This window comes from Macrobrachium rosenbergii, chromosome 27, assembly GCF_040412425.1.
Source record: "Macrobrachium rosenbergii isolate ZJJX-2024 chromosome 27, ASM4041242v1, whole genome shotgun sequence".
NCBI lineage: Eukaryota > Metazoa > Arthropoda > Malacostraca > Decapoda > Palaemonidae > Macrobrachium > Macrobrachium rosenbergii.
The window spans coordinates 11541099-11560177 of record NC_089767.1 but is presented as its reverse complement, the minus strand read 5'-3'; the positions used below and the strand labels follow the sequence as shown (position 1 = coordinate 11560177).

Sequence of the window (19079 nt, the reverse complement as noted above, 5' to 3'; positions counted from 1 at the left end):
CGTGTTAGAATGCAGGGCTTCACATAAAAGGGCAATGCGTGGGAATTTCACGAAGGGCCGGGCAATGGCATGTGGGCATCCGGCAGGTCAACGGTGGAGCGAACACGTGGCTCGCGGTCGAAGGGCACGAGGAGAAAGTATACTTTGAAAGGGCCACGTAGTTAGCTAAGGGCACTGCCAGGGGCAGGTAGCTTGGACTTCTTCACTCTCTGTCTTCCCGCGCGCGTGTGAGGCCGCACCTCGGTTTGGTTTCTCCTTTTATCTCCTCCTATGGGCAGGGGCACGTCCAACATATGGGGTTGAATCGTTTCCAGCTGATGCCCGCAGGGGGAGTTTTGCCTGTAAGAAAACGACCAGACAGAAATCACTTTTGCCTCGAAGAAAGATCTGCTTAAAGAGAGTGGCCTTAATCCGTTTTAAACCCTTGTATTCTGACCGTGTGAAGTCTCGATAGACAGATGTGTCTATCGATCGAGCAGCTTGCAGTAAATGAAAACAACAGAACAAACAACAACAACAAAAAAGGGGGAGGCAATTTGCTAGCGAGTTCTTGCTAATCATAATACCTCCCCATACAAGATGATGTACAAACCTTCTTCGGGTGTGTACATCGATATGCAAGAATGAGCGGCAAATGCTTTACATTACTCTACATTCTGCCTTGCAATGAACTTTACTACTAAGGGATTTATGAAACTGTGACATTACTTTTAATAACACATTGGGACAAATTTCTTTAACAGGGCACAAGGTGATTTAAACACTTGCAAAAGAGTAATTACTTTAGATTTGGTTACCCATTGATAACTTTACCCATTGATAACTTTATAAAGTGACTCGAACAGTGTTAATTAATTAGGATTATAAGACCAAGTATATGAGGCTATGGCAAACAAATGAAAAGAAAGGTTATTGTTCAAGAATTAAAATACATGGTTACTTAATTTTAGATAAAATGCATGCGGTTAGTACAGTCTGCCTTGAAGAGGCTGTATAAATGAAAACAGTGTTTAGTTTTGTAAATGACATCCCCTTTACGCGATATTGTAATGACTATACATATTCGCCTTGGTAATTGCTTAGCTAATAGTCCAACGCTAGCGGATGGCCGACCCGCACACAGGGATTTTGACAGTCGTATGCGGGCGAGAGTATTCGCGAGCTTTAATTCGCTAACCTTAAACTACGCTAATTTTATGCGTCCACTGCCCACTTGAGTACTCAATGTTATGACGGGGTGGGCAGACAAAGATGTGGGGTCTAGGACAAACAGAGTTCTTAGAAGGAAAAGGAGGGGAAAAAGGAATAATAATAACAAAAGTAAAATTAACAAGATGTTACGAATGGAAACGGGACCGCATATGAAAGGTGGAACACGTCTCTCGGAGCTTACGAAAGGGGCATTTAAATCACAAGGGCAAGAGTCTATGACTCGCGATTCTTTAAAAAGAAAGATAAATAAATAACTAAAAGAGAGCAAATGATATTGGCAGAAGAGCTAAGGGAAAAAGAATGAGGGTTTTATTGTGTTAGGCGGGAATTTATCGTCCTTCGCCTATAAATTACGGCCCGGACTATCACTTCAGTCCCAGGGCGAGAAAAGTGCACCCGAAGGGCGCGACTCCTTCAGGAAGAGCTGACACGCACGCCCGGTGCCAAGGTATGGGTGCAAGGGCGTGCCACTTCTCACTCTGTTATTCTCAATGATTTATACATTGTGTGGGGAATGGTATCCCGTACTTAATTGCCTCTTGTGGTGATAATTTAAGGAAAGATTAATAGAGGATGATAAGAGGTAGAAGTTCCTGAGGAAAGGAAGGAGATAGCGGAGGGTCTGACATCCCCTTCTGGATTAGAGTGCCAAGACCTTCGAAAAAATGAAATGGTGGCACAGGTGCCAGGGAGCTCTAGAGCTCTTTGTAAATTACCTGGATATTCTCACGCCCGTGGTAATTTCGCCTCGAACCTTTCTTAAGGGGACAGTCGTCCTCGGCCAGGGAAGCGGAGGGCCGAGACCGGGGGGCAGCACGGAGTGCCACCTGGGCCTGCTGCTGCGACAGCTGGCGCAGGGAGTTTTCCGTGCTGGTTCTACCATGATCCGTCACAGCTCTTGTAGTTCATCGGCCAAGTGAGATATGGCAGAATCCTGACTTGCAATTGCGTCGGCGACGGACTGAGGCAGAGAGGAGGCGGTCGGGGGCGGCGTGAGCGGCTCACAGGTAACGATGACCAGCTCAGGCACGGGTTGTGAGGCCGCACCTGCAGGTGAGCTTCCGCGGTGGTCGAGAGGAACCATCTCTCTTACCGAGGCTGGTAGCGGTGCCAGGCCGGGGAAGAGAGGGGTCCTGAGTTGGATCCCGTGAATGGAGATCGGAGTAGTGCTCTGGCGCTGGCACTAGGGCAGAGTCAGGCACTATCAGAGGTTTCTTGGGCTCGTCGGCCAGTTCGGATTTGACTTGGCACTGCTCGGGGCATGCAAGTGGCACCGGCAGGAATTTGGCATCTCCGGAAGGGAGATCTGATTGGGGGCCCTGGCACTGGCACTGAGGCAGGGCTGGGCACTGGGGTGGATTGGGAACCGATCGAGGGGCCACTGTACATCGTACTCTGGTGGCACTGGTAGGGACTGCACGTCCTCCTGGTACCCAGGGGGCGCCAGTCTTGACTGAGGGAGAAGTGGGGGAGGATTACTCGCGCCCGAGGAATGATGCAGGGAATGTGGACCCCTTGATTGTCGTGATTTCTGTGGGGACTGAAAGTCCTGTCCCAGGATGACATCATAGCCTCCAGGGAGATGGCTTGCTACTGCAAGATTGCAAATTTTGGATTGGTGAGGCCCTGTGACTCTCAATTGGACCGTAGGGAGTATCATTTTAAATTGATTTATTCCCTCGATCGTGACGAGTTTTCGTCTATTGACGATAGCTCCGTAGGGAACTCTGTCCCTTCGGATGAGGGAGATTTGCGTGCCCGAGTCCTCGAATGCAGTGACTCGGCGCGCGGGGGTGGCTACCTCGTGGAGGGTCACGTATACAGGCCCTTCGGCGGGAGGGCCTAATGACGTGGGATCTGTGACGGCCAAGGTGACGGTGGGAGTATTTGATTTATTATTGCTTGGGCATTTCGCCCATGCGGGAGAATGGCCATAAACCTTGCACGGCGTGCAAAAGGTCTGACTGAAGTCTTTCGCTGCCCCTGTGGAGGCGCAGGCGAGTTATTGGGCGGTTTTCGGGAGAGAGAGGAGCGGTTTCTTGCTCGGCACTGTTCGGAGGAATGCCCGTTTTCTTGCAATAATGGCAAGTCAGTGGCTTGCCGAGTTCCCATTTTTGTGGGAATTTGATCCTCCGAGGAGGGACGGGGGATTTATCTTCCGCCCCATGGATCCTTCTTGAGGGTGGTAGTTTCCCACGTGTCTGCTATTCGGCAACACTCGGTGAGTGTTGCTGGGGCTTTTTCCACTATATGGGTGGCGAGGGCAGGAGGCGTAAGCGCAGGAAATGCTCAAATTTAAACCGCTCGAGTACCTCGGCGGTGCTTGTGGCTCCGCCGAATTGAGCCATTTTGTTAATGCCCGCTCCGAATGGTGCGCCTAATCGGACCAAGTCTGGCCTGCTTCTCTGGGCTGCTCTCTCCAACGTCTCCTCCACCGCTCAGGGGGTAATCTCATCGACTTCAGTAACTGCTTGGCGCGACGGCTTCCCAGTTTCCCCTATCTTCTGCTGACAGGGCGTGGTAGGCAACGAGGGCCTTTCCACCCAGGAATTTAGTGAGAACAAGGAGAGTTCGCGGGGAGAGATCGCAGCACTCCAGGACTTGTTCGGCCCTTTCAAGCCATACTGGCCGGGTTCGGACTCTGTCCATTTTGGGCAGGGGCACGTCCAACATATGGGGTTGAATCATTTCCAGCTGATGCAGGGGCAGGGGAGTTTTGCCTGTAAGAAAACGACCAGACAGAAATCACTTTAGCCTCGAAGAAAGATCTGCTTAAAGGGAGTGGCCTTAATCCATTTTAAACCCTTGTATTCTGACCGTGTGAAGCATTGATAGACAGATGTGTCTATCGATCGAGCAACTTGCAGTAAATGAAAACAACAGAACAAACAACAACAACAAAGGGGGAGGCAATTTGCTAGCGAGTTCTTGCAATTCGTTAATCATATATATATATATATATATATATATATATATATATAATATATATATATATATATATATATATATATATATATATATATATATATATATATATATATATTTTATTTATTCCTATTTATTTTCCTGTTTTTTTTCTCATATAAGGGCATTCTACTTGTGGAATAATGCTTCACAAGTTAAATAGTATTGTAAGATTTTTTTTATGTGGGTGTTTGCTCAATTTAAGTGATGTTATATAACTTTCATAGATTGATTGGCTTTTATAGTTACTTTAAGCTATGGGAAATATAATAATAAATATTTGATGTTGTCATTCGGTCTAGAAATGTATTAAAAGGCTGTAGAGACTTGGATCAGATGGAAATTCAGCAGAAAGTTGGCATAACAAATGTTGGAGGAGAGAACTCAGTTTGTCTTATCATTAAAATGAAAACCTAATTTAAAAGAAAGTTTTATGATGATGGTAAATGGGTTCTGTTTTGATTGAATAACATACAATAATTTGATTTACATGATTGCATCTCAGGAGTGTGTTTTTTATTTTCCAACTTCATGAGATGCCTGTGGACCTAAGTTATGTTTAATTTTACTAAGCAGTGACAAGTATAGTCCTGTACCTGAATTTTCATTCGTTAAGCGCAAGTTAGAATAGGTGCTCTTGCTGGCATGAAATTTCAAACTTTTCATTATAGTATTAAAATTATTACCATGAAATTGTTGTTAATGGTTAAAATTTCCTTAGTTGTCAGTAAGCTTGTAGCTGTGCATGTACACATGCATCTTCCAGTAACACTGGTGCTTTGAGCTAATGGTTTGAATTCTGATACGAAATTACTATAATGTAACATATGCTTTGTCTGTGTATGTGTGAGGGATTTGTTTATTTTCTATGAAGTGTCAGAGTAGTTGAAGAAAAAGGTATATTTTACTTTTTGTTGGATTTTTCAGGAAGTAGAAGTCAACCCTCCCATGAACGTGGCGGTCTATTATGAGGCTTTGTGTCCAGACAGCAGGCACTTTGTTATGAAGCAGTTAACACCAGCTTACAAGAAATTGAAAGACATTATTGAGTTACATCTAGTTCCATATGGAAAAGCATCTGTAAGTACTAAACAGAAGTTTTATATAAATTTACTGTAAGATTTAGTGGTAATTTATTAATTCTTTATTGCTGATTTTGTTTTATATATCTATGAGTTTATTATTACAGATAACTTGGGTAAATATTAGTTAGCTTATATGGCATTCTGAAAAAGGAAACTTGTTAGTAAATAGAATTGCAAAGTATATGGTTCTTATCTTCCTTGAAATTTGATTTTACTATTTTAACTGTAGTTTTGTAAAAATCAGATCTCTCAAAATTTAGTGGTTCTTCTTTTGTTTCATTATAACTGCTTCGTAAAATTTTGGACAGGTTGTTAGGCTTCTTTTAACATTCCTTCTCTACTAATGCAAAACTGGTAATAAAATATTGAATGCAAGAGGAACTGTCTACAAGGACTCCCTTTAATAGGGTAAATCGTTATCTTCACCAGCAAAGCCTCTCAGAGGTTACTTACTAACATGTGTTTCTGCAGGTTTTGATGGACTTCATTGACATTGTATGAAGGGATGAGCCAATGAGATCAGTATTGAAACAGATTGTGATCTAGAATTTTTTTTTTTTTTTTTTTTTTTTTTTTTTTCGCAAGAGGTATTAAAAGAATGAAATGCAGAGGAGGGATGAGCTGTGGTCCAAGGAAATGGATCAAGAACATAAAATTTTCACCTTTGCATGGTGTCAGAGGATAGTGAACCCTTATTTTGATGACAAAGTTGAAAACAGAAGTGTGTTAAATGTGCAGTCTTTCAGTTGTTCATCCTTCCTGTTGAACAACTTAAAGAGAGAGAGAGTCCAATCTCAGGAATCAGGGAAATCTGAATAAAGTATTCAGTGCAGTATATCTTAAGATCTGTTGGGAGGAGGAAAGGATTGAAGAATACCTTTCAAAGAATCATGATGAACGAAGCTTGAGGGAAGCCAGGCTAACACCATCATTTCTATGTCTGTATCCTAAATGATAACCTGTGCTAGAACTGGTATGGCATTCCATTTAGTTGATATCTGCATGTCAACCATAATGCGCCTTTTGGTATTTTTCTAATATGATATTGAGCAATAATAGTTACTGCCAGAAAAATCAGGAAGTCTAGAACTCATGTATCCCTGGTTAGCAATGTATGAAAATCCAGGCTAATCATACCCGACATGCAGCATTGTATTCTAGGGCTCACTGAGGGCAGGGGCATGCTGGGGGCCATCTACCCACCTGTGATGGGCTGTTCTTGAGCAAGTGCCTTTGTTGGCATAAGGCCAATTTAATCTTCAACATTCCCCATCTACCCAAGCTATTCTAGGGGGCCTCCAAATGAGCCAAGCTTAATATAAAACATTAACTCGACCATGTAAATACAGGTTGACCATCACTAATCCGGCATCATTGGGACCTGGAGGGTGCCGTATTAGCCATTTATTAGGCTAGAATACACGAAATCCAGTAGCTAAGCACCTCATCTTAGAATTAAAATATCCTATAAATCAGTACAAGTTGGTTAATAAAGAAAAGACAATTATCAAATACAGGTAGTGCTCGAGTTACGATAATTTGACTTACGATATTTCGAGTTTACGATTACGATGTGGTTAGCAATTAATACCAATACGAAAATATTTAGGAAATATTTTTAGAATTCGCGCAGGCAGCAGGTACAATCAGGCAGCGAGAGAGACCAACTTACAATAGAATAACTTCTTTTCATCCATCTCTTTATTCCATCTGCTAGTTAAAAAAGTAAAAGAGAATGATAAAAGTATTGTTAGTAACGTTATACTCTTGCGTAAATGCGTACACCCATAAACAACCGAACGGGAAACTGTTGTTTTGCTAATAATCGTATTGGATAACAACTGTTTTGCTTGTATTTCAACCATAAATGCGATAATACACAATTACCGTAATTATGTTACAAATGACGTTAACCCTTTAACGAAGCCCTATTTTCAAAAAATCTCCCATTATGCCGGCCTCCGAGAGGTAGCGCGAAGCGGAAAAAAAGTTTTTTCAAAAATCACAGCGCTTAGTTTTCAAGATTAAGAGTTCATTTTTGGCTCCTTTTTTCTCATTGCCTGAAGTTTAGTATGCAATCATCAGAAATGAAAAAATATCATTATCATATATAAATATTGGAATATATGACAGAGAAAAAAAACTCGTATATAATTGTATACAAATCGCTGTAAGGAAAACGGTTAAAGCTAATGAGTTAATTTTTTTAGTTGTATTGTAAACTAAATTGCGATGATTTTGGTATATAACAGATTGTAAAACGATTAAAGCAACACAGAAAATATTATCACAAAATCATGCATGAATTCGTAACGCTCGGACGTAAAAAAAAATTTTTTTCAAAAATTCACCAAAAATCAAATTATTGTGCTAGAGACTTTCCAATTGTGCCAAAATTAAGAAAATTGATTGAATATTACTAGACTGTAAGTTTTTTAGCTTACAATTGCATTTTTTGAACCATTTTCGCTCGAGTTAAAGTTGACCGAAGGTTGATTTTTTCTATTTATCGTTATTTCGATGTAAATATTTAAAAACTGTGAAGAGCTAAAGGAATGATTTATTTTTGTTGTATTCTACATGAAATTGCGCACATTTTGATGTATAACACTTTATGTAACGAATAATATGAAACGGCGAAAAAATTACGGCAAACTGAGCGCAAGAAATGACACGATTTTCAGCGGAGTCGCGCCGACGCCGAGCGGAGGAAATTATTTTTAAAAATTCACCAAAAATCTAAATATTGTGCTAGAGACTTTCCGTTTGTTGCAAAATGAAGGTAAGTGATTGATTGTTACTCGAATGTAATAATTATGGCTTACAAATGCGTTTTCGATCATTTTGGTCGAGTCAAAGTTGACGAGCGTTAAAAAGTTTGTCAGTTATCGTGATTTCGTGAAAATATTAAAAAACTGTGAAGAGCTAAAGGAATGATTTATTTGTTGTTGTATTCTACATGAAATTGCGCACATTTTGATATATAACACTTTATGTAACGAATAATATGAAACGGCAAAAAAATTACGGCAAGCTGATTTAAGAAATGCCAGGATTTTCAGCAGATTCAGCGCGGAGCAGAGGAAAATTTTTTCAAAAATTCACCAAAAATCTAAATATTGTGCTAGAGACTTTCCGTTTCTTGCAAAATGAAGGTAAATGATTGATTGTTACTTGAATGTAATAATTTATGGCTTACGGATGCGTTTTCGATCATTTTCAGTCAGTCAAAGTTGACGAGCGTTAAAGTTTGTCAGTTATCGTGATTTCGGCGAAAATATTAAAAAACTGTGAAGAGCTAAAGGAATGATTTATTTTTGTTGTATTCTACATGAAATTGCGCACATTTTGATGTATAACACTTTATGTAACGAATAATATGAAACGGAAAAGAATTACGGCAAGCAGGCGCAAAGAAATGCCACGATTTTCAGCGGATTCATTGAGCAGAGAAATTATTTTTTCAAAAATTCACCAAAAATCTAAATATTGTGCTAGAGACTTTCCGTTTGTTGCAAAATGAAGGTAAATGATTGATTGTTACTCGAATGTAATAATTATGAAAAACTACGGATGCGTTTTTCGATCATTTCGGTCGAGTCAAAGTTGACGAATGTTAAAATTTTGTCAGTTATCGTGATTTCGGCGAAAATATTAAAAAACTGTGAAGAGCTAAAGGAATGATTTATTTTTGTTGTATTCTACATGAAATTGCGCACATTTTGATGTATAACACTTTATGTAACAAATAATATGAAACGGCGAAAAATTACGGCAAGCAGACGCAAGAAATGCCACGATTTTTTCAATTCTTGTCTTGTGAGCAGAGAAATTTTTTTCAAAAATTCACCAAAAATCTAAATATTGTGCTAGAGACTTTCCGTTTGTTGCAAAATGAAGGTAAATGATTGATTGTTACTTGAATGTAATTTTAAAACTACGGATGCGTTTTTGATCATTTCAGTCGAGTCAAAGTTGACCGAATGTTAAAATTTTGTCAGTTATCGTGATTTTGAAAATATTAAAAAACTGTGAAGAGCTAAAGGAATGATTTATTTTTTGTTGTATTCTACATGAAATTGCGCACATTTTTGATGTATAACACTTTATGTAACGAATAATATGAAATGGCGAAAAAATTACGGCAAGCTAGCGCAAAGAAATGCCACGATTTTCAGCGGATTCTTGTGTGAGCGGAGGAAATTTTTTCAAAAATTCACCAAAAATCTAAATATTGTGCTAGAGACTTTCCGTTTGTTTCAAAATGAAGGTAAGTGATTGATTGTTACTCAAATGTAATAATTTGCAAAACTACGGATGCGTTTTCGATCATTTCGGTCGAGTCAAAGTTGACCGAATGTTAAAATTTTGTCAGTTATCGTGATTTAGTGAAAACATTAAAAAACTGTGAAGAGCTAAAGGAATGATTTATTTTTTGTTGTATTCTACATGAAATTGCGCACATTTTGATGTATAACACTTTATGTAACGAATGCGAAAGAATTACGGCAAGCTGACGCAAGAAATGCCACGATTTTCAGCTGATTCCTTGTGAGCGGAGGAAATTTTTTTTTTTTTAAATTCACCAAATATCTAAATATTGTGCTAGAGACTTGCTGTTTGTTTCAAAATGAAGGTAAGTGATTGATTGTTACTCGAATGTAATAATTATGGCTTACGGATGCGTTTTTCGATCATTTGGTCGAGTCAAAGTTGACCGAGCGTTAAAATTTTGTCAGTTATCGTGATTTTATGAAAATATTAAAAACTGTGAAGAGCTAAAGGAATGATTTATTTTTGTTGTATTCTACATGAAATTGCGCACATTTTGATGTATAACACTTTATGTAACGAATAATATGAAACGGGCGAAAAAATTACGGCAAGCTGACGCAAGAAATGACAGGATTTTCAGCGGAGTTTGAGGAAATTTTTTTTTTTTTTTCAAAATTCACCAAAAATCTAAATATTGTGCTAGAGACTTTCCGTTTGTTGCAAAATGAAGGTAATGGATTGAATATCACCAGAATATGAGATTTTTGCCTACCCAAAAAGAGACCCAAGTAAAAAAATTATATATATATATATATATATATATATATATATATATATATATATATATATATATATATATATATATATATATATATATATATATATATATATATATATATATATATATATATATATATATATATATATATATATGTATGTATATATATATATGTATATATATATGTATATATATATATATATATATATATATATATATATATATATATACATATATATATATATATATATATATATATATATATATATATATATATATATATATATACATAAACACATATAAATTATATTTTTTTTACTTTGTTATGAAAACATAACTAAAAGGAATTGTTGTGAAAAACTTTGTTTTTGCATAAAACGAAATTATACAAAACAGCAATGAATACAGATATATAAAAACTTGTATGTTTTTGCATAAAACGAAATTATACAAAACAGCAATGAATACAGATATATAAAAACTTGTAATAAATATAAAACTAAAAATAAATTCATTGCAGAATACTCACTCATAAATATAAAACTAAAAATAAATTCAGTGCAGAATACTCACTCGTAAATATAAAACTAAAAAAAATAAATGCAGAATACTCACTTGTAATCCTGACTCTTCGTGCTGTTTCTTGTTTTCTCCCTCCTCCATTGAAGAGTCTTGCATTTTTTTCCTCCCGACATGATGGGGCACAAGCGGAGGAGGGAGATGCGCACCCTTCGGTGTCGCTCGGGCAGGCGCACTCCAATAAATAACCGCATTGTGGTACCTGCGGTTACACTCATCCAACCTGCAAAGTGCTACCTTGCAGGTGCGACACACCCATGCCCGGCTGTCTCTCCTCTTGCCATTCATATGGCACACCCAGCATCGTTTCTGTCTGCCCCTTCGATGAGCTCCAGTGTGTGATCTCCTGGCTGCAGCCGACACACAGGGTCGGCTACTCGACGGGACACTGGAATTCGGGGGCAGCACCTCCAGGGCGGCGGCATCTTCAGGGCGGCGTCATCATCAAGGTCGCGGCAGCAGGGCGGCGCTGGCAGGATGAGGAATTATGATGTCGGGGTATCTCACGACATCTGACCTTTCCTCTCGGGGCAGAGCTGGAGCTTGGGGAAGGGGCGCCGTTGGAAGGCCACTCCTCCCGGATCGAAGTTGATGAGGGCATTCCCAGCCACCTCAAGAAACTGGATGTGGGTCAACCTCCGGCGTCCGAATTATACCCACAGTAAATGATGTAGGCATTCTGGAGGGCCAACTGAAGGAGGTATTTGAGGAGCTTCTGTGTCCACCTCCTGGTTCTCCTGGCGAAGGGATAATACTGGATGAGTTGATCAAAGAGATCAACTCCTCCCATGTGCCTGTTGTAGTGCCCGATGACAGTAGGGCGCTGGACACGAAACTCCTCATATGTAACTCGGCCCTGCCGGCGTGTCTTCTTCCGCTGGGTGATCTCCTCTTGGATGGGCTCATGACTTTCGTCGTAATCATGGGCATGAGTCGGACCCCTTCCAACAGATGACGAAGACATCTCCCTTCCGCCGCCACTCTGTCTCTCCTCTTGCAAGATGTTGCGGGTGGCTAGCAAACCTCTTGAGGACATTCGGGCCCCACGCACCAACCGAAGGGTACCACTGGCGTGCACACCTGCTTCATACAGTTCTTGGGCCAGGGATACCGAGTTATAATAATTATCCATAAACAGGTGGTATCCCTGGTTACGGAAACGATTCACAAGACCGAAGACTGTGTCACGCAGCGTGAGAAGACCCCAGAATACACCAAGAAGTCCACGACGTATCCAGTGTTGGCTTCCATAATAAAAAATAACTTTACACCATACTTCTTTGGCTTCTTGGGTTGTACACTTTGATACTTAGACGCCCTTTGTATGGCATCATACCCTCATCCAAAGAAAGGTTCTTGAAGGAACCACGAGAGTCTGGCACCGTTCACGAATGAACTCCAACACTGGGCGGACTAAGATGAGGCGGTCGGGGTTATTCGGGTATAGCCCCCGGTTGAAGGCGTTGAAATACCTGTCCAATGCCAGGAAGCTATCACGGGACATAATGCCGCCACATTAGGCGTACTTAAAAAAAAATTCCGCCTCAATATTGCCTGACATCAGCATCAGGCATCATCCCAAAAAAATATGTGGAGCCCAAAAAAAGTGCGCCATGTGCGTGAGGTTGCAACCCCGCCAGCTGGTGCGACAACGTCGTCCGCAATTCCTCACGGCAGTACGGCGTAATCTACCGTGTCGCAACCAGGAATTCGAGCAATTCCCCGTCAGGAAAAGCTGAATGAACCCCAGTACCTTGAGAGAGCACAGGGACGGTCAGTCCAGGTACTGCCGTGAATGGGTGCATGTTAGGTGGGTGGGGTCCTCCGACCACCCCTCATCACTTTCGGACGACGGCCTTCACCCGAGCTGCCGCGACGTTGCGACCTTCTAAACGGGTTTGCTGCGCCGCGACGATTGCACGGGCACGTCTTCCTCGCTCTCACACTCCCAGCTGGGCCGTCTCCTTCACTTTCCCCATCACTTTCTGTTTCGTCCCCACCAGCCACAATCGAGTCATCCTCCTCCTCCTCCAACTCACTTTCTCCCTCGTAGGCACTAAAACCCACTAAACTCTAATTCACTTTCCTGCTGAGGATTCCGTCACGGACATTGGTGGCAAATATTCGTCATCGCTGACGTCAGGTGTTATGTCGTCATCGCTAGATGACCAACTACCACCGAAATCAGGACTTTCGACCTGCTCTCGATCGAGCTCCAACAAGTACTCATCAATGTCCTTCTGTTGGAGGCCTCCCAAATGTTTTCGGATGCCCCTCAGGACACCCCAATGCTTCCTAGGGGTCGTAAAAGGAACGGGATGTGGTCCTTGGTTGCCATAGGTCACACGTGGAAAACAACACGCTGCTGAGAAGCTGGGCACTCTGGTTGCTGGGTCCTTCTCCAGCATCCAAGTCCAAAACTCGCCTCACACGCTCACTTCCGACAGGCAATATACAGGCGCCTTTCATGCTCCTGGCGCTTTGCGACATCTCTGCAAACGTTCTGTTGCAGCACGAATACGCTAACACTCGCAAAAAGTTCAACAAAACACGTCTGCGTCAAAATACAGTCGCTCAGCAAGAGAGCGCTACTCTGATGCTCTCTGATGCGAGATGGGGAAATTCATGCATGCTGGCGTCTGGGTGACGCTCAGAAACAAAACAACAGCTGGATCCGTGAACTCCCAGCATCCGCCGGTATCGCGGGATTTGAAATCTTCTGCAAACTAGGCCTATACTGTAATTATTTTTCGCGAATATTTAAAAAAAGCATTTTCAGTCGATGTTTGCAACGTCCACTCGGCATTCGACAGACAATTTTGGACGACGTTTAAAACGTCCAACAGGCGTTTAAGGGTTAAGTACTGTACAATAGGACTGATATATTTTTTACACTATATCCTTATTCGCTTTGGAGAAAAGATCGGCGGGGAAATACATTGCTACAGTAACTTAAAGCTGTAAGTTGTAGCTGAAGCTGAGAAAACAATGTTCAAGCTGCTAATGACTATAAATTATCGTGCAATGGCAACATGGATGAAACTCGACCGTAAATAAAACTGGAGAGAATGAATTTTAATCAAAACTACTGGGCATGAAAGAATACAAATTACTACTGTTTTCACACCGATAAAAGATAAGTACGTAAAGATAGTATTATGATGAAATCAAGAGAAAATAGAGAGCAGAATCTTGATTTTTTTTACACAAAACAAACATGCCCCCGAACGGCCAGCTGCGATTCCCACGAACATCATATACTAACGAAAAAAATAGCTAAATTAATTTCACAACGAAGCTTATTTAAGTTATATTTCGACTTAAAAACACTTCGTATAATGAAAAATATCCGTGTCCCAAATAAATAAAGTATCCATATTCATTTACACTAACTAGAAGCAAGAAAAGCGCTTTGAACTTAGTTAAATGTGGCGAAATAAACACAGCGATATCGATTCCCAAAACAAAACATTGATCGCAGTTTATAATACAAAAGCAATATGAGAATATACGCAATTGGAAACAATGTAGTAAAGCATAACTTTTTTAAAAGATCCATGAAAAAGATGCACATTCGTCATGTTGATGTTTGTATAATACTGTTATGTGAATAGAGTTCAGTATAATGTAGGCTAGGCTACCAGTATGTTGATGCAGCACACAGCACCACCAAATCGAAGCGGCCGGCAAGCGAGTTAGCGCAGCAACCCGGGAAATTTGAAAATTAGTGTAGAAACATTGGAAATTACTCTAGCCGAAATTTGTGCCAGATTACTGATTGTTCCGGACTACTGATTGCCGGATTAGTGATGGTCAACCTGTATCGTACAGTACATTAATATTGTATTGTGTTTTTTGATAACATTATTGTGGAGCTGAAATTATTTATTCATATGTTGTGTCTAGAATATTTTACTCATCCATTAAAAGAGTAGAAAAAATTAATCCAGAAAAAAATTCGGTAATAGGGTAAAAGCACTACTATTCACTGAAATAGTAAAAAGGCATTTCCTAGGACAACATAAATGTCACACTAATAGCAAATTTAATATCACTGTTGAGAGGAACTGCATAAACGTCACCTTAAGCATTCTTTTTTAAAACTGGTAAAAGGGTTATTATGCATTATTTAAAAGTTTTGTGCATAGAATGCCAGAACCACTGGGGGTGCTAAAGTTTTAGTGCACCAGAGCCAGTAAGGTTAGGGGCTCCATCATGCTTATAATTAAAATCAAGCTATTAGAACAATTCTCTGGCTTGCTCCACCTAAGAAAATAATCATATTGTGATTGCCTCCAGTGCAACAGGAGCATACACAGCGTCCTATTTCTTGTTGAATGTTTCCAAGGATCTGCTATCTTGAGCCAGTCCAGGTACAGTAAACCCCCCGTATTCGTGGGCCACACGATTCGTGGACTCACCTATTTGCAGATTTCTCTGTGGAACATATATACACATTATTCACAGAAAATTCACTCATTCGCGGTATTTTTCAGTGAGAAATATTCACTAATTTTTGTATTTTCATATCATTTTCATGACTAAATGCACTTTTTGTGATAAAACTATTAAAATACTCAGGTATAAGCATTTTTAGTTTTTTTTTTTTTGTGTTTGAACTATCCAAATAGGCAGTTCCAAGTGTTTTTTAGAGGGGTTGTAAGTATTTGCAGATTTTAGCTATTCGGGGTGGGGGGGTGTGGTATGCATCCCCCGCGCGAATACGCGGGGTTTACTGTATGTATCTTCATAGTAGAAGACATTTTCAGATCCTAACCTTTTGTTTTTAGCTATTTTAAGACAATTTTCAATGCTTTGACATAGGACTCTGCCAAACTTTAGCAGTTGTTGTTAGTCTATTACAATATGGACAAGCACCTTGTCAAATTTATAATTTGGTTTAACAAGGATGAAGAAGATTAATGGAATTATATTTACTAGTATAGTAGTACTTAATAGTACTAACTAGTGTTGTCTTTGGACTAGGTTTTGATTCTTATTTTTTTTTATTTACTCCCTCTCCTAACACACACACACACACACACACACACACACATACTTTCCAGCAGTGACAGAAAGTTGTTCAGTCTACTTAGGAAGGGCACTGGCCATTAATTACAAAGGCCAGTTGTTATCTTGACTTCAAGTCAAAGAACCAGTTCACTATATAGTTTCGTGAGATTGAAGCGGAATACGTCACACTACTGTGTATTAGGAGGGTCTTTGGGTAAATACCTGAATGAAGAAAGTCTGAATCAGGTGATGGGATATTCCTCATGCCCTTAAGTATTTTGCAGGAGGTTGCATTCTTGAGAATAATACACTAAGATTGGTATTAATTCTATCACCTGGCAGAGAGAGATCTTGAAAGTTGATATCTATGCATTGTGATGAATATACTCCTAATCAAGGTCAGTACTATGTTCATGATTTCAGACCATTAATTTTTATCATAATTAGATTTTCTCCGTGCTGAAGTGGGTAATACCATTCCACTTTTGTCATGGTGTTTTGCCAATTTCAAAATTGTTCCTAACTCTTTGGTCATGTTGTCAGTGAACCCAGGATCAATGGGGAGCCAGAAGTTCAGCTAGCATCATTATGACCTTCCTTATACTTCTGTTCATGCCTTTTACATATTGGTCACCCAGTAGATAGGTAGTCCCTAAATGACTTTGCCCTCTCATGACATGTGTTCTGCTCATTTTTGTAGTTAGCATCATTCAGACTGTATATCAAGAGATATTACTGAAAGAGCTAGCTGCAACATTTATTGCTACTTATTACCGGGTATGTGATGAGCAGATGCACTGGGTGGGCTATGGAAATTGAATTGTCAACAGAAGTCATTATCATATTGAGGAAATTGCAGCTTCATACTATATATGAAGTCCATCCACTTTGAATATTACTATTTCAAATTAGTTTAACAAGACATTAGGCCGACATTTCAAGACTCATGCATTTTGCTTTCCTGGTTTGCTCTCAGATGAGACATGAAAATCAGAGAAAGATAAAGAGTTGAACAGTTAAGTAAGAGACCAAATGGATTGTACGAAAATTAAAGGTAAAAAAGCAATGCTGTTGAGGCTGGAGGGATGCTGCAACAAACTTTTGGTACTATCTATGGTATGCCAAGCAAGGTATACTGTCAGTGATACCCCCTATATGGTCACCATGCAAGTAACATAGCATGTCACTTTTCCCTTACAAGTGGGACTTAGTTCAGTGTTAAGAAATCTTGTCTTAGTAAAGCTTTTCACTTGTTTCAGAACAAAAGAGAGCCCTAAGGGGAAACTTTTGCCACAGTAGTTAAAATCAAGGTAGTGAAGATTTGTAGTGTTTTTAGTTCAGAAACTTCAACTGACTCATCCTGGAACCATTATGCAATACAAATTCCATCTAGATTTGCCATAATTTTCTTAACTTTTGTATGCACCATTGTCACTCCCGATAACTAGGTTTTAAGGGTTTTTTTTCATCACAGTGAAGAAAAGTGTAAATTTTTCAAATCTTCCTCCCATATGTTTCTTTGCATCTTTATAAACAAATATTCATTACATCACCTTCATGATTAAATGGTCTGTGCACTAGTTTACTTAGAGTCAGATTATTTTAAAAATTCATATTTTTCAATATACTGTATATGCTGCACTAAAATTTTTGTCAAGATCCCCAAACATATTCTCTGTTATATCAATTTTTTATGCAGTAAGAAACACCTATGATTTTAATTTTTTTGTATAAATTTCATTTGTAGGGGAGTGTTGAGACTCATGAACCTTGTAGAGAGTCCATTACTCTAATAAATTATTACAATACTAGATTTCCTCTACAAAGGGTCTGTTTTTGCAAAATAGTTTGCAGTAACATTGAATTTTAACATATTTCCTTGGTGCAGTCATTTCAGTTCATTTTACTGTACTGAGATTTTGTTGTTATTTAGTAATGTATTCAAACTTTAACAAAATTATTGTTTAAATGTTTTTGGGTTATAAACCTCTGATTTGCAGACAGAAAATTATACAGCAGTACAAATTAATATTAGAAGCACAAAGTTGTTTTGGACATGACAAAACTGTTAAAATTAAAACTCACATGTGACTGCATATTACAACAACTTATTTGTTTTACTGTATTACAATGCAGGAGAGGGTCTTTGAAGGTCAATTTATGCAAGTGAAATCTCAAATTAGGCAAAATAAAAAAAAAAAGATTTTTCATGTTTATCTTTCAAGCAACTGTATAACCTACTGTGAAATCCATAAAGGCAAGGCAACTACACATGATGACAACTTTTCTTCCTGTTTCAACATTTAGAAGTGAGTTACATATTCAAGCAGGCAAGGTAGCACAAAATGATGACCCCATCAGGACACCCAGAAACATGAATGACTGACAAACAGAAGCAGCTAACCAAGAGTGGAAACCTCCTTGGCACTTCTGATTTGTTTTTAGGCAGATCCAGTCAGTTTTCACTGCAGATTGGTAACTGAGGATGAGACATTGTTCACTACTTAGAACAAAATTACTGAATGAGAATCAAAGCAAGCAATGGAAATACTATGACCCTCCACCTTCCAATAAAATTCAAACAGATAACCTTTGTCAGCAAAGTAATGGCTTGTATTTTAGGATTTGCAAGGTGTTGCCAAAGTATCATGCATCAGAAATGTTACAGTTGGAAAAAGAAAAAGATGAAACACACTGGAAAGCTGGGAATGGGCATGCTCTTGCTCCAGGACAAGCCCCTATCCACATATGACATGTGGCAATGGCTGAAGAAGTAGTCAACTGTAGCTTTGATTTATTGCCTTATGACCCTTATTTATCTGATCTGCTACAGTCTGACTTCTACTTGTTTCATAATGGGAATCCCATGTGCTTAGGGGTAATGATACAATCATCTATGTTGTGGAGGAGTGTATGGAGGCCCAGAGTGTAACCTTTTCACTGACAAGATAGCAATGCATGAATGTGTTGAACCAAGTGCGCTGAAGTTTGGGGAGAGTATGTGATAAATAATGCAAGAACTTTTCATCATGGTTCACTCTCTTGTTGAAGCCAAGATCTTTTTTAATGGCTATAGTATCATTTCATGCATGGAATGCTTTGTTTTAAGACTGCTTTTGGTTTATTTTATAGTTTTAGTGTAAGTAGAAGCTGCCAACCTTGGCTTCCTCGAT

The 19079-nt window shown here is 39.5% G+C and overlaps 1 protein-coding gene across 2 annotated transcripts in view; it reads left to right on the top strand.

Moving 5' to 3' along the window:
* LOC136853402 (gamma-interferon-inducible lysosomal thiol reductase-like) overlaps positions 1–19079 on the top strand; it is a 198341-nt gene that overhangs the window by 125410 nt on the left and 53852 nt on the right. For both annotated transcript variants that reach the window (XM_067128895.1, XM_067128894.1), the window contains exon 2: positions 5104–5256. In XM_067128895.1, the coding sequence (XP_066984996.1) occupies positions 5104–5256 (153 nt within the window). The remainder of the gene's footprint in view (positions 1–5103; positions 5257–19079) is intronic.